The sequence below is a fragment of the Staurois parvus genome, unplaced genomic scaffold (assembly GCF_062004578.1).
Source record: "Staurois parvus isolate SC_StPar_1 unplaced genomic scaffold, SC_StPar_1.0 ptg000015l, whole genome shotgun sequence".
In the NCBI taxonomy this organism is placed as follows: domain Eukaryota; kingdom Metazoa; phylum Chordata; class Amphibia; order Anura; family Ranidae; genus Staurois; species Staurois parvus.
This window is the reverse complement of record NW_028317811.1, coordinates 6762741-6779193: the sequence shown is the minus strand read 5'-3', so window position 1 is coordinate 6779193 and position 16453 is coordinate 6762741. Positions and strand designations below refer to the sequence as shown.

Below are 16453 nucleotides of genomic sequence, written 5' to 3'. Positions count from 1 at the left end.
CATCTCTAGAATCTTACTTAGTTTTCTAGAAGTCTACTCTTTGCTTTGGACATTTTTGCCTTGTTTAATGTTTAACCACTTCAAGTCTGAACACTTTCACCCCCTTCCAGTCCAGGCCAATTTTCAGCTTTTAGTGCTATCTCACTTTGAATGACAATTGCGGGGGGGAGGGGGGAATGAAGATTTTTTTTTCATTTTTTACACTGATTGCTTTGCACCCATAAAGGCTGTAAAAGCAATCATTTCTCCTTCTCTCTGCTTGCATTCCTGCAGCCATTGAGAAATATTATGTGAGCTGTGATTGATCACAGCTTGTCACATGGTACAAGGCTGTTGTGAATAGCCTTGTACCATGTGACCTCTGTGATCATTCACAGATTTCACAAATATTAGGTAATGACGTCAGGAAGTGACATCTTGTTTACTACTATTCATATGATCACTGATTGGCCAATCAGTGATCACATGAATCGGGACCTCACACAGATGTCCCTACAGCAATCCGGAGGACACAGCGGGCACCGATCGTTGTGCCTCGCGAGCGCACACAGGCAATGGATGCGGGGGGATGTTTAGAAATGTCCACCCTAATCGGCAGCGCTCCCGTCCGGCTGTTTATCTACATGGGCCGGACGTGAAGTGGCTAAAGCATAGCTTTTTAATCAAAAGGTTAATACATTTTTAAATACTTTTTAATAAGTTTTAAATAAAAAATAACTTTTTCATTAAATAAAATATAGCAAATAAAAAACTATAGCATATACAATTGCTATAAAAGCCATACTGTAATTTAATGTTAATTAAAATTTCTTTTTCAATCTGCAGCTGCTGTAACTTCCTGTAAAACTGAATGCTATATGGCAACCCCAGAAATGTCATTTCATTGTGATTGGCTCTTTGATTTTCTTAAAAGTCTTCACTAAGATACAAAAAAATTTTAGGCATCCTCTGAAACAGAAATTTCACTTTCAGTGAGATACCCACCAAGGGTTAAATAGTTCAAAAGGGATGCCAACTCTACAACTTTCCTCATCAAAACACTGAAAGTGCACCAGGTGGTTATAATGAATCAGTCACTCCCATTTAGAATCATTCTGCAAAGGGCATGGTGAAACAAACAGGAACAAAAGGTCCACGAGAACCTTGATTGGTTTCTTGCTTTTTTATTCTCGTAAAGCGATACTCTTAAAGTGGACGTCTCCTCATACCCCCACATCCAGTTTCTGGAAACAGCTGGTTAATACGGTCCTCCTTTTATATAAATATACTTATGAATCTAGGGGTGTCCCGCTAAATTTACGTAGGTGTGGGATATCTGGATTGACTCTTCCGAATTGGTCTCTTCCAGCTCTAATTAGGATCGAGTGATAGTTCTCTACCTCTTGTCGCATATTTTTTGCTCGCTGTGGGTTGTCAGTGATCTTCTTCTGTGGGAATTGTCTTCTGCCTTATCTAAGCCCTGTAATATCATTGGGTGCGGTTGTCATCTGTTTGTTGTTGTTCACCTTATCTGCGTCTTATATTTGTCTTCTTGTTTGTTTGTTTTTTTATTATTTGTGATTTGTTCAAGCCTGGGTATGCCCAATAGGCTTTGTTTTGTATTCTTCACTTTATAAGTCAATAAAGAGAATTTATAACAAAAAAAAAAAAAGGACCAAAAGGTAGGAATCTGCGATAAGGTTTGTGAAAATCCTTGCAAAGTACATTGATCTTCCAAGGATTGTTTTTTTCCCCAACAAAAGTGGAGTTACACTTTAGTGTTTGGTCAAATGTTACCTCACCCTAACAGGCTCTTTGAAATGTAAATGTATATTTTTCAGATTGTACTGGCTCTATGTACAAAGCAAAAAAATAAGCTAGTATTTAATGCAATTTAAGTTTTAAATCAATAATATGAGATGAAGAGATTTAAAAGAATAGTTTAAGCAGTTTACATGTACAATTTAAAATTCTAGCAAAGATATTACACTTGTGAGTGGCATTCTAAATAAGTCGAAGTTCCTATCAGAAGAGGCGATAATATTATTATTAGGTATGGCATTTTAATAGTAACATAGACAATTCTGCTCCTGGCTTAGTTTGATCCCTGAAAAGATAAGACTGTCTATCATTGCTTAACCACTATGCCATCTGGTTTTGAGAATCCTTTTGGAACCTTGCTCTTGGGTTGTTTTTTTAAGCTCTCTACAGACATTTTCCTCTCTAGGGTGGTCTGTCATAAGGCTGCCATTATTTATTTATGGAGGCCACCTAATGAGTGTCTTCATTGCTGTTGTTCTTCATGTTAACCTGGTTCCCTCCAGTGATGGTCTGCACTGGAGCAGATGTGTGTGATGCCTGCTGTCCTTCCTCCTGCCGAGAGTCCTTTGACAAGCACATTCCTTTGTGTCCAGTGGACACCTGCCTGCATCTGGCCAAATCTTGTCAATTATAATCCTAAAACTAAATGTATAAACTGACATCAATTCATAACTTGATGTTGTGAGCCTGTGATGAAACCTCCTGCAACCACTCAATAATCAGCCTCCATGTCTACGTTTAAACTGAAAGATAAAATATATTTTGTAGCTTTTGACATTGTAGAGCTCTTCAACACCTGAAGCTCTGACACCTTCTACCACATTTTGGTACATTTTAAAACCAGTGTAAAAGCCAGCTGCTTTTTTTTTTATCAGTGAATATGATTACCAATTGTTGACTAAGGCTAAAAAATATATTCCCAGGAATAGTTATTGCTGTTTCTTTGTTGACTGTATGTCACTTCCAGACATGCAGACTCTCTGCTGTTTTATCTGAACCCATTTTGATATTCTTACAGGTTCATTCGGGTGCTCACTGTCTTCTGTGATAGAATGCAGAACAATTCTGAGTTAAGTCGGCCCTAGATGGAGGGATTTTTTTTTCCAACAACCTCCCTCTTGTGGAGCCATTGTGAGCCCGGGGCGGGGCATGCCTGCCGAGAGAACATAGTGATTACTGTTAGCGGCTATAAAAGCTGCTAGCAAAAATCACATGTAAAATCTGACAGGCTGTGTATACCCAAACTGGGTGCATTCAGCCTGCTGATACATGGTGCAAATCTCGGTTGGTCCCTGCTGAACCGGCCAAGATTCTAACCATGTATGGCCAGCTTTAATAAGGTTGATATCACATGGGGGATCCTGTTGCAGGCAATGATTCACCATTAATGGAATCGCTAACTTACCACCTGTTCTTATGCATCTGCTCACTTTGCTAGCTGGACCAGTGAGCTGACACTCCTTCGCTGCCCCCTTGCTAGCAAGGGAAATAATCGGCAGCATTCTGAGCGAGCAATGCTATGTAGAAGCCTTTGTCAGGTGATTCTGCTACATTAGTGGATCTCGGTTGTAATGACAGGCTTCTGTACACTTTTCCCCCAGCTTTCTGGCTGTAACTCTGTACAATACGTCAGTTAAAAGCTGGAGGAATAGTGAATGAACTACAAGCACATTGATCAGCACACTCGCAGTCCATTGACTACTACAAGTCCATCTTCTGCGGAGGCTGATGGGACTTGTAATGTACTTATTCATAGATCCCTGTCAAAGAATGACGTGGCTGTGCGGGGGAGCCCCGCACAGATGGACTGATTTGAAATGTGACAGTGGCTGTGGGTGACAGGAACCCCCACCTGCTGTCGCAGGGGAAGGGGATCAGGGGGAGAAGGGGGCAAGAGCTGGAACATGTTACACCCAAAATTCAAATGTAACGTGATCCTTAGAGTGAATTATCCTTTATTCGTCTTTTTTTCAGGCTTGCTTTTTAAACTTAGAGTATTTAGAGAATTTATATCAGTTTTCTTTATTTTTTTACAAATAAAAATTTAATACAAAGTGCACCAATGACCCAAAGTTTGCAAAGCATTCTGAGCTTTCCAAAGTGAAAGCCCAGTAACGGCTGCTGTCTCACTGTAACTAAAAATTCAGATTGAACCCTACATACACAGCAGAGAGAAATGCGTGTTATTCAGTTGTGTTTGTAATTTAACCTTCTGTTATTGAGCTCTGTTCACAATACAAGCTACTCACAACAAGGCAGTAAAGTCAACCTAATTAAAAAGGAGGAAATTCTATCATCATCTATCTGCTTGCTGCAGCTGGTAAGAATGAAACATTAATATTTCACATTTAACTTGTTAAAACTGAATAATGTTTTTAAATTGTTTTGGTCCGAACATAATTAATAAAATATATAAAATAACAAGATACTTGTTGTATTTACCTGCATGACTCATATGAATTAATTTTTCATTCATTGTATTGTAATAGTGGTCCACAACTTTTTTTGCCTTACAAAAGTATATAAAATCTAAAATTATATAAATATATATATATATATATATATATATATATACACATACATATACACAGTGGATATAAAAAGTCTACACACCCCTGTTAAAATGTCAGGTTTCTCTGGTGTAAAACAATGAGACAAAGATAAATTATTTCAGAACTTTTTCCACCTTTAATGTAACCTATAAACTGTACAACTCAGTTGAACAACAAACTTAAATATTTTAGGTGGAGGGAAGTAAAAATAAAAAACTAAAATAATATGGTTGCATAAGTGTGCACACCCTTAAACTACTCATTTTTTGAAGCACCTTTTGATTTGTTTCCAGCACTCAGTCTTTTTGGGTATGAGTCTATCAGCATGGCACATCTTGACTTGGCAATATTTGCCCACTCTTCCTTGCAAAAACACTCCAAATCTGTCAGATTGCGAGGATATCTCCTGTGCACAGCCCTCTTCAGATCTCCCCACAGATTTTCCATCAGATATCAGGTCTGGGCTTTGGCTGGGCCATTCCAAAACTTTAATCATCTTCTGGTGAAGCCATTCCTTTGTTGATTTGGATGTATGCTTTGGGTCTGAAAGATGACGTTCCTCTTCATGTTCAGCTTTCTAGCAGAAGCCTGAAGGTTTTGTGCCAATATTGACTGGTATTTGGAACTGTTCATAATTCCCTCTGCCTTGGCTAAGGTCCCATTTCCAGCTGAAGAACAACAGCCCGAAAGCACAATGCTACCACCACCATGCTTCACTGTGTGTATGGTGTTCTTTTGGTGATGTGCAGTGTTGTTTTTGCGCCAAACATATCTTTTGCAATTATAGCCAAAGCATTCAACCTTGGTTTCATCAGACCATAACACCATATCAAAGATGAGAATTTGCTCAGAGGCAGCAATCAACAATAAAATATCTTAAACTGGTTGAAGATAATTGTTCTAGAGGTAGGATTGACCTTCCAAAATGGAAGAGGATGTCAGCTAAAGGAAACTATTCTGTCCCATTCAAACTGTTCCAAATATCACCAGTTAGGAAAACTTTTACTGACAAGAGCATGCTCTAGATCAGTGGTTCTCAACCTTCCTAATGCCGCAACCTTTAATACAGTTCCTCATGTTGTGGTGACCCCCAACCATAAAATTAATTTCGTTGCTACTTCATAATTGTAATTTTGCAACTATTATGAATCGTAATGTAAATATCTTACTGTCAGGAATGGACTCAGCACTGGTGGTGGGACTCGCCTGCCGTGTGGGCTGCAGTACCAGAGCTGACCAGCGGGTGCTCTCAGCACTGGTGGTGGAACTCACCTGCCGTGTGGGCTGCAGTACCAGAGCTGACCAGCGGGTGCTCTTAGCAGCCAGAAGCTCACAATCAGCCAAACCTGGGGCTGATTGTAGAAAGGTGTATATAAGGCATGACCAGGCCTGTGCTCTGGGCCTTGGTGTATGTTTTCCCATGAGCCTCTGTACCTGTATCCCTGCTTCGTTGCTGACCCGGCTTGATCCTGATCTCTGTTGACCGTCTCCTGTTCTGACTACTGGCTCATCCCTGACTATTCTTCTGCCTACTCCTATGCTGTTTGACCTCCTGTTGCTGTACCTTGGCTTGTGACCCGTTTGCTCTTTGCCTGCTGCTCTGTACTGATCTGCCTCCACCGCTACCGACCCGGCTTGTCTGAGCACGCGAACTACTCTGCCATCCATCCATCCATCCATCCTGCACGGATCCAGCCGTCCCTGCACATACCTCTGGCGGATCCCCCTACCACTAGCAGGTGTACTCAGGGGCCGCGACCTGGTCTCAGTCCTGCGCCAAGTCCATCCCCACCATCAGGGGCTCTGGTGAAAAGGCAGACTGGGGCTTAGACTCCGCGCCCTGGGGAATCCTGCCCTGAGGACCGCTAGAGGTACCACCAGGCAGTCGTTACAGAACCCTACGGCCGGCCTGACCATTCCACCTCTCCAGCCCTGACTACGCCTGTGTTCCTGCACCTCCTAAGATTAGTGGAAGGTTAGTTTGTTCACTGTGCGTTTATATAGTTATATATCTGGGTGGCTAATAATAAACTGTATTATATTGTACCTGAGACCTGCGTTTCCCTGTGTCAGTCCACACCTTTCTGGTCATTCCTTGATTCCTGACATCACACCAAGGCCCAGAGCACAGGCCTGGTCATGCCTTATATACACCTTTCTACAATCAGCCCCAGGTTTGGCTGATTGTGAGCTTCTGGCTGCTAAGAGCACCCGCTGGTCAGCTCTGGTACTGCAGCCCACACGGCAGGTGAGTTCCACCACCAGTGCTGAGAGCACCCGCTGGTCAGCTCTGGTACTGCAGCCCACACGGCAGGCGAGTCCCACCACCAGTGCTGAGTCCATTCCTGACACTTACCTCCAATACTGCGGCTTTCAACACAGCAACTGCTTTCTACACAGTAGCTGTTCTTTACACGTGTGACTGGTCCACATAAGTACATTATGGCGCCAACCCTGTCACATACACCTGTATTTGTATGGGGTGTATGTGATGGGGTTGGCGCGATGATGTAATCACGCCGGGTACTCGTATGTGGGCGTATCTGCATGTGGGCGGACCCGCCTGGAGACGGATAGGGAGCGCTGTCTCAGTTTCCAAGACCATCGGAAATATGTGTTTTCCGATGGTCTTAGGCGACCCCTGTGAAAGGGTCTTTCGACCCCCAATGGGGTCGCGACCCACAGGTTGAGAACTGCTGCTCTAGATGGAAATGCGACTATTGCTCACATGTCCGGTACTAATAGCAAGCAGACCCACCAATATTTGTATTCCTTTTGAGACAGACAAGACTTATGCAATTCAAAGTACTTAGATTCAACTTTAATAGAAAATGATTCCCCTGAACATACAACCTATGGTAAGATGACCCATCCATTCCACGCCTGTTTATAAATTCATTCAAAGGTCAAAGACAAAACATACTGTATCGCATATGTATATTTTTTATAACTTGTCACAGTTATTCATTTCAGCTGTAATCATTATACAAACCACAACATTGTATTCATACTTATTAGTTTTTCACATGTTTGTATTAAATCAACCCTGGGAATAATACCCAGGCCAATACCACATAACAAAACATCCTACCACAAAAATCCCTTTTCCTGGTATTCCTAATATTGTCAGCAGATGAAGACAACTGATTAAGGTTACAAGAAGGAAGAAGTGTTGTTATTGCTGATTTGACTGTCTCTTGTTTCTGTTCTTTGGCTCTCTCTCATTGGTTTGTTTCTTAAGCGAGGTTTGTTTTTTCAACATTTTACATTTGTGATTTGTGCTACTCCCATCAAACCAAAGGGATCTGGGCTTATGTACAAAAGGAGCTATAAATCTTCACTCAAAACATTGTATACATATTAAAAAAAAATTCTGTTTACTTGAAATACCTAGTCATTTACAGATGCTGTTTGTGTGATCGAACCATTTTCTTTTTGCGTATTTTTTTTTTGAGTGGAGATTTTCGGCTTCATTAGTAAATTGGCCTCATTATCTCTTCAGAATTGCATTAGATGTCAGGCAGATAAACACATATATTTATATCTGTGAATTTTTGTAACTGTATCAATTTTTATTTTTGATAGTGCAACTAGTTAAAATAATTATAGGTATAATAATTATAAAATGTCAATCGGATTGCAGCTGTTATATTTCTGGATGATAGAAAATTAATGTATACATCTGATTGGTTTCCAAAGATAACACCTCCTTGAATCCTTTACTCCAGTGTTATTAGGGCTCATTTACTCTAGCGTTTGCGGGGCAGTAAAACCAAAAGGTTGCGCCACATCTTTACTTTCCCTCAACTTCTCCCCCTTTAGCTGGAAAGGCAGTGGCTGGGGATGTACATATGCCACAGCAGGAATTAGATTTCTTGTCGCATCAGCTGGACACTAACACCCGACAAATGTGACCCATTCAAGTGAATAGTGCCATACTGCAACTGGCCGGCAGTCTGATACCTCCTTACTGCCTAACAAATGCAATGTGATCTCACATTGCTCTTCACAGAGCATCACAACTTTAAACAAGACCCTAAAGTATAATTAAAGGCAACATTTTTTTTTTGTTTTGGTCAGAAAGGAGAGGGAATATAAAATCAATTTTTATGTTGTCCATGCCCTTGTTAGGGAGAGTCACCCTCTCTATTTGTTCTGTTTCTTGTCTTCAATGAGATTGAAATTTAACAGAAAATACCGAATGTATGGTTGTCCCTAGAACAGGAGTGGAGGAGAAATCTTTCAATGGGGATACTAATTCTAGTGACCCTGGTGACAAAAAGGGATTCCCTCACTTTGTAGGGATTTCCTGTCACTTCCTGTTTTGGCTGTGGGACGGGAAGTGAGGGAAATCTCCCCAATGGGAAACAGATGGGCAAAAAAGACTGAGAGAGGTTATAATCTTTCCCTACTCTATCCAAAATGAAAAAAAAAATAGTTTTGCCTTTAGTTCTACTTTAATCATCCCTGCCAAATAATGCTTCCAATCCCTTGTCAGATGATTACTTTTCTACTTAAGCTTTCTGTTATCTCTCTATAGGGATGATTTATGAAGAAAATACCAATAACAACAAATATATTATTGACAATTGTCACCAATCAGATTTCATGTTATGGAACAAATAAATACTATCCTCATTGATCAACATGGGAAACAAATTCGGTTTATTATAATTTTCATTTCTCTAGTCTGAATGCACTCAGCTTCTGCATGACATTTTTAGGAGGAAATAATTATGATTTCTGTTCACCTCCAGCTTTTATTGAACTTTAAATAGTTTATTTGGACCAAGCTAGTCCAAACAAACCATTTACTTCACTAACAGATACAATGGTTGTGAGCGCTGTATTAACTGTATGTAGCCTCAGCTACATATAGTGTATAGCACTGTGTTCCAGCAGCAAGACACAAAATTCCCATCTTGCTCCTGGAACAAATTTTAGTTGGGCTGAGTACTGCAGAGCCATTTATAGGGAGCTTGATCCAAACAAACTATTTTAAGTGGGTCTAAAATAAAAAAAGTTTTTTTCATTTATGTATTCTATTAGCCATTCTGCAGTTCTTCTCTCCTCTATCACAGGCTTCACTCAAAGTAGCAGGAGCCATTGGCTTGGAAGCATGCCCTCGTGTGTGCACTAATAGCACATGGCTTTCTATGGTGGCACATGCAGGAGAGGAGGTACCGAAAGCACTGGTGTGTGACCCCAGGGAAGGAGGTAAAGGGTGGCTCTGTGAAATACCATTGCACAGAGCAGGTAAGTATAACATGTTTTTTATTTTAATAAAAGAAACCTCTTTAAAGTTCACTAAAACCTGGAGTTCTTACTTTAAGCCAGTGCGTCTCAACCTTGGCAAAAAGTTTGAGATCTCGGGGAACCCCTTAAAACATTTTCAGATCTACAGCTCACAGAACTTTGGATCTGATCAGCAACTGTAGATGTAACAAATTAACAAACAAATGCAGAGCAGTACAGGGAAGTGGTTGTTGTAACATGACTTTTCCCCTTGATCCCCACTAGCCCTCCTCTCGTCCATCCCAGTTGATATCACATATAAGAGCCTGGGACAGACAGAAGAGGAGGACCTGCAGGGAACTGTGCAGTACATGACAGTGTGCTATTGTGGTGCATGTATATCTGCCCAATGTTGTTTTAATTAAGCACTGACAGTGCGCATTGATACCCTTGTGCCTCTTCTGCAGTTGTGAACTTAGAGAGTGGCATTGAGAGGCGTTTCGAGAGTGGGAACATGAGGCTGCATCAGAAAGGGACATCCTTTGTATGGCAGTGGTGAATGCAGACTGTGGAGGGGGGAAGCAGATAGCGAGTGCACGTGGATGAATGTAGCACGGGGTCACATCCAGTGTATGGCAGCACTGAATGCAGACTGCAGGAGCATGTGGCTGGGTGAGACTGAATGTAATGGGGGTGAGATCATAATATCCTTATGTACAGCTATGGCATAACATAAAGCTATTATGATCTCACCTTCTGCTACATTCAGTCTCATCCAGCTGTGTGCTCCCCCTCTTTGCAGTTTGCATCACTGTTGCCAAACACTGGATGTCTCCTCCTTCTTGAGCAATGTGCTCCCTCTCTCTGCTCAACCTCTAGTCTGTATTGACTGCTGCCTTACACCCACAGTGCTCCGACTCTCTCCCTCCTCTGCACCGCCATCCTCTGCACTCTGCATCGCAAAGCTATACAACCATGACTAAGGCCTGATCAGCTGAAAAGCGTTGATGTATTATTGGCTATTTTATTACCAGTTATTAATAAAGATTATAAATTGTTAGCTGCATCTGTGGTGCTCACCCTTTTCTGTTTGGGATTATTCATAGAGTCTGCAGAGACCTTCCCAGGCTGAGCACCCTACCTTTGAAGTTGTTGATTACTGTTTGGAGGTAGTAGCTCAGATTCACCTGCACCGCTACACAGGGTCATCAAAGAATCTCACCTTGTGATGCAGCCATGAGCTTGCACTCTGTGCTCCCTCCCACCGCCTTGCGATCAACGTTGCCAAATAACACCTCCCCTTTCAGCTCCTGCTCTGTGCAGTACTCCCGCCGCCTCCCTATGAGTTCACTGGAGCCAGAACTACAGAGGAGACATTGGTTATCAATGTGCAATGACAGCACTGACTGTTAGCGCCCATTGACAACACTACTGGAAACAACACTGGGCAGTATACATATGCCACAATGTTGATTTGTTGCGGAACCCTTAAGTACTTCCTGCAGAACCCTTGTTGAGAAACACTGCTTTAAGCATTTACCAGTGTCCAAAAATTGGGGACAACATATAACCGACGGTCTATGGCTACAGATTCTGTGTCCTGTACTCTACAATTAAAATATCATTTTAGTTTTGAGTGAGATTGAAACACTCACACCTCCTTATATCTCTCTCAGAAGTCAAATACAACCCCCATGCTTTAGCCGGTACCAGTGGATTCTATTTAAATAATTGTAGAATGAGGCATCCACTTGGATTACGGGGGAGCAGAGCAATCAATTCCATAAAGGAGATCATGTCACTGGAGCACTGAGGAGGTACAAGAAGTGGTTTACCCTTAACGTCATCCACCAGAAACCAAAATATCAGTTTGAGGTAGAATTTACTTTCAAATATAATTCAACTCAATTTAATTTTTAGTGACATTTCACTGAAAATGTTCTGGACACATGGCATTAAATCAGTGAAACCCAAGTAAAAACCAAATTAATAGTATCTTTATAAAACAGTAAGAAAGACCAATATCAAAATTTTCGGTATGGTTTACTGACATTCTTTAAAACAGACATGCCACAACAAAATAGTATCCAATGTGAGGTTTGAAGGTAAAACCGAAGTGTAAAGGGTCTCAACTGACATTTATAAGACCATAGCTTCAATAAACAAATGTTCTGGCAGAGAGTGCAAGAGGATCATGTTCCATTTGGAACTGGATAACGCCGTTGTACAAACCAGGCCTGTAACAAATTGGATTATGTTTCTTTTTAAGGTACAACTGAAACAAGGTAATTTGAGTTCTATGTTTGGCCCTATTACATGACCACTGAGATCCTGTTTGTGTACCACAGTAAAACATTTTCTAAAATTAAAACACAGGAGTATTAAACTGGCAACATTGGAGTGATAAAATTCTCTTTAAATGATTAGCTGTTTCTACTACAATGAATAATGTGTTCTTTGGCACTGAATCTCTATAATACATACAAAAATAATAAAATGCAAATATCTTGTACAAAAATACAAATGTTTTCAAAAGCGTTTTAAAAAATATATTCCACTGAGTAAGAAACCAGCTATAAACCTGTATTTTCTTCCTTATAATCAGTTTGGATTCTAGTTAAACACTGTGTGAATACAGTTGTTTAATCTATATCCAAAGTCATTTTTCAAGCAGATATTGCATAGGTAATTATGAAACTGTGTTTCAATACTTTCCCTGTTGATGGTTATATTGTATTAGACATATCTCTAACTCTAGGTTAATAGTTGAAGTTCAATCCGCAGCAAAGTTCTTGGAAAAATAATGATAGATTGCGGAAGTTCATGTTGGCCCAGTTTCAGTGCTTGCTTTTGCGAGTTTTGTTGGTATAGCACAATCCAGTTTTTTGTTCTTCTCAGACAGAACGGTCTCCAAAATAGTTCTAATATTATATTCCATGTCCGCTCAACGCCTGCACAATACCTTATTCTATGATACTTCTGTAGGCTGACCTGGTAAATAGAAGACACGGTTAGTATTCCGATTGCACAACCCACGATTTCAAATTCTACACACCACAATCCATGATCCCATTAATCTATTTCAAACATGAAGGTGGGAATTTTTTTTTCGAGTTACATCCTCTGTGGTCTAGTTGTACGTCATGTTGAAAAGGGCCCTACAAAGTTTTTGTACTTTTGTTGTTGAAGAGAGTCATTCTATATGGTTCAATAAAGCTGAGCTACAGGCTGATATAAAGGACACAAGTTAACACAATTCCGTATTAATTGATAAATCATAAAATCTGTGTTTTTTAAAATGCAACCAGTTTAAATACCTACATTTGACTTGGAATAAATGTTTTGCAATACCCTGACAGCAAACGGAGAAGCAAGCCTGATTTCAATTGTTATTAGGACTATTAACACAATGGTTGACAGATACAATTTCAAGAAATATCTGCCAGGTCTGTGAAGCTGTCTCCCCACTCTCCCCTACCTTCTACCTACAGTTTATTAAATCTCCCATTGCTTTAACCCCTTGATGCCAATGTAACACAATAATGTGGCCTCACAGAACTGGGCTCTTTTCCATGGGGCGGCATATTTGTGTACCTGTCTTTCTGCTGGGAATGCGCCACACAGTGCACTCCCAGCACAAAGACCGCGGTGTCACTGAGAGCACCGGGTCCCATTCTAACGAACGGGACCTGGGGCTCCAGATTCTGGGTCACATGATCGCTGTGGTAGCCTCTGATTGGCTATCACAGTGATCAGTCACTGTACAGCCCGGCCCCCTTGTTTTTTTCTCTCTCTATGAATGGAGGAGAGAGATACATTGTATTTCTCTAACTCCTGGCATAGAGGGGGAAAAAATGTTTGTGAAAAAAAAAAAAAAAAGATAAAAAAAAAAAATATTAAAAGATAAAGAAAAATACCTAGATCAAGGTTTCATCGAGTTCAGTGCCAGGGTGTTTGGATCAAAGTCAGGGTCAAAGGTCAAGGTCAAAAAGGTTATGGCCAAAGGTCAGGATTTTAAAAAAAATTTGGTATCAGTGTCAGTTAGCGTCAGTGTGTTTTAGGTAAAAAAAAAGTACAAAAACAAAATGTGCACTATTGTTTCTGGGCTGTACTACAGGTACAAAACAAATAACATACACATATATGATATCGCTGCGATCGTCAAGAGCTGTAGAATGTATTTTGCATTGTACTTTGGTGGTAAGTTATGGTAGTAACAAGAAACACACAGCTAAATAAAAAAAAATATTTTATTTTACTATTTTGGGCCAATTTTCCTTTGACAATATAAATAAATCAGGAGATATCCATTACCATTTACCACCAAATGAAAGCCCAATTTCTCCTGTAAAAAACAAGGTATAATTTACCTGGATGTACAAAGTAGTTGTGATGATATGCAAGTTTTACTAACACATGTCAACGTTGCAAAATTGTGCTTAGGCATTTAGATTTGTTTTACCCTTAGGTGTGAAGGGGTTAAACAGTATGGTATGCTCCAGGGGGAACAGTCCAAAAACTGAAACAACAAACCAAGATGAATTTGTGTCCTATAATGATAATGAGGATCAGGGTTGGTAACCATCTGTATTTTTATGGACATCCTATCTTCTGTGTCCACCCACACTCCAACCTGTGAAAGGGGATATGTGGGCACGCAGATGGCAAATTTGAACACAGAGCTTGCAGCTCTAGATCCTGGCTGCTTGCTGTCACTGTCCAAATCCAAGATTCACCGCTCAGGTGAGTATAATCACCACAGTCCTGTGCAGGTGCTTATCCCACATCGCCAATGTGCAATGAAGCACATATTTATGTGTAGTGCATCAACATACAGCTTGTTTGTTCCTGTACTATACTTCCTATTATGGATTATTAAATACTTTTCATTTGGAATAGGTCCTGCGGTGGTGTGCGACCAGTATCTTTCTATTTCGGCCGCTAGGAGACCAGGCCTGGGGGACCATAATTGGTGAGTGAACACCCCTCCTCCCTACTCTTCCTTTTCTCTTCCCCTCCCTCCACCCCTCCCATCTCTTCCTATCCTCTCTCCCTGCACCCCCTATCCCCTCCTCCTCCCTCCCTTCTCCCCAACCTCTCTCTTGCCAATCTCCCCACCCTCCCCCCCTCTTTTTACCATTCTTCTGCTCTCTTCCTCTCTGATTTCCATCCCCCCTTTTTCTCCCCCCCCCTCTCACTCCTCCCTTTTTTACCCTCTTTCTATCTCCCCCATTTATCCTGACTGCTGTACTCTGTACACTGGTTTGTATGGTATTTACTCCTGACCCCTGCACTGTATATGTTTCCCTGTATGTTACATAGTCTTAATCAAGTATTTATTGTCTCAACAGTTGCTGGATTAATTCAGTTCTATTTTAAAGTAGGCTCACACTTTATGGTCCTGACACCATAAACAGGGTCACTATTACTGTGGATCCTTCATTATTGTTGTTGGGCATAATTGATAATCTCCATGCTACCTCTCATCAGAAGCTGTTTTTATTTTATGCTGCATACTATGCTAGAAAGACAATTCTCTCTAGTGGAAGTTAGCAGACCCATGCGACAGTGTCTGCTTGGAGGTCTATGATCAATGCAGTCCTTCCACTTTATCGGCTCACATATATGGGTTGTAACTGCCTTCAAAAATTTGAGAAAATATGGTAGGCTTGGGTAGATGCTAGGAACCTTATTTTTGATTAATTGACATATTGATCTTTTCTTTTTTTTGGCTTTTCCTACTTCCATTTCCCTCTCCCACCCGCCCCTCTTCCTTTTCCTGAGGTACCCTCCCCCTCCTTCCCATTCCCTCATTATCCACCCCCCCTCAGCCCACCCTTTTGTTTTCTTCACTTTGGGAGTTTCTCACTTTGCACTCCTCTACTTCTTCCCTTTGGGGAAATATTTTCTCCCTCGCTTTTTTCTTTGACTTTCTTGGGTACTAACTATTGGAATACAAATGACTGTGCCCTGTTGAATGTATTACTATTTGTTGTAGCCCTGGATTTTACAACACATGATTTGCAGGATCCCTTGGATATGACTGTCTGTTATTGTCTTACAGAGAAACTTTTTTGAAGGAATATGTGAGCTTGTCTTTTCATCCCCTTTTGGATGAAGTTTGGCTTTAAGAGGAAATTATGCCAGAAAAATATAGAGCAAAGGAAAGTGAATATGTTTCTCAAAGCAATCTGACTGAATTATTAGCATCAGTATGGTGCATATAAATGCAAAATATAATGAGTTTTTATTATTTCTACTTCTGGTCAAATGTTCTTATCCTATAGTGTTTGGCTATTTTCCATATTGGCCATATGTTCTTTAAAGCAGAACTTCAGTTAATTATTTTTATTTTCCCATGCAGTGGGGCTGTGCCCGCACTGTATGGATTGACTTCTCATTTTGTCCAGAGGCTCAGGGAAAAGCCATACTTACCCTGTCCTCCGATCCTCCGGAAAACCATGTTCCCCCACATTCAGTGGACTGTTCCTGCCGTCCTCACGTCCACAGCCAGCCAATGGGCACGATGGCATCAGGAACAGCCCATTCACAAGACCGCTAGCAGGCGGGGTAGAGGGGCAGGAATGGTGGGGACCAGTCTTGTGCTCGGAGGATTGGTAGGTTAGTTAAGTATATCTCAGCTTTACAACAGCACAGCCCCACTGCATGGGAAAATAAAATTTTTGCACAAATTTCTTCTTTAACTCCTCTGGTCACATTTTTATACATAGACCCCCAAAGTGTATTACAGAAGAAATTTAGCACTTGAATTGTATGGTTCACCATACCAAGACAATATGTTTAAAGAGAAAATCCGCTTTTGTTGAGAAAAAAAAAATATTCCCCTCTGGGTGATCTATGTACAT

At 40.8% G+C, this 16453-nt stretch overlaps 1 protein-coding gene and 1 long non-coding RNA gene across 2 annotated transcripts in view; one reads left to right on the top strand and one right to left on the bottom strand.

Annotated features, from left to right (window-relative positions):
• The window catches only part of LOC149473448 (uncharacterized), a 74538-nt gene that overhangs the window by 36714 nt on the left and 21371 nt on the right, over window positions 1-16453 (top strand). Inside the window, exon 2 of the long non-coding RNA XR_016312854.1 lies at window positions 14487-14559. This is a non-coding gene — a long non-coding RNA (uncharacterized LOC149473448). The remainder of the gene's footprint in view (window positions 1-14486; window positions 14560-16453) is intronic.
• COLEC12 (collectin subfamily member 12) overlaps window positions 11614-16453 on the bottom strand; it is a 177986-nt gene continuing 173146 nt past the window's right edge. Inside the window, exon 10 of the mRNA XM_089678284.1 lies at window positions 11614-12578. Coding sequence (XP_089534410.1) covers window positions 12556-12578 — 23 coding nt within the window. The 3' untranslated portion in view covers window positions 11614-12555. The remainder of the gene's footprint in view (window positions 12579-16453) is intronic.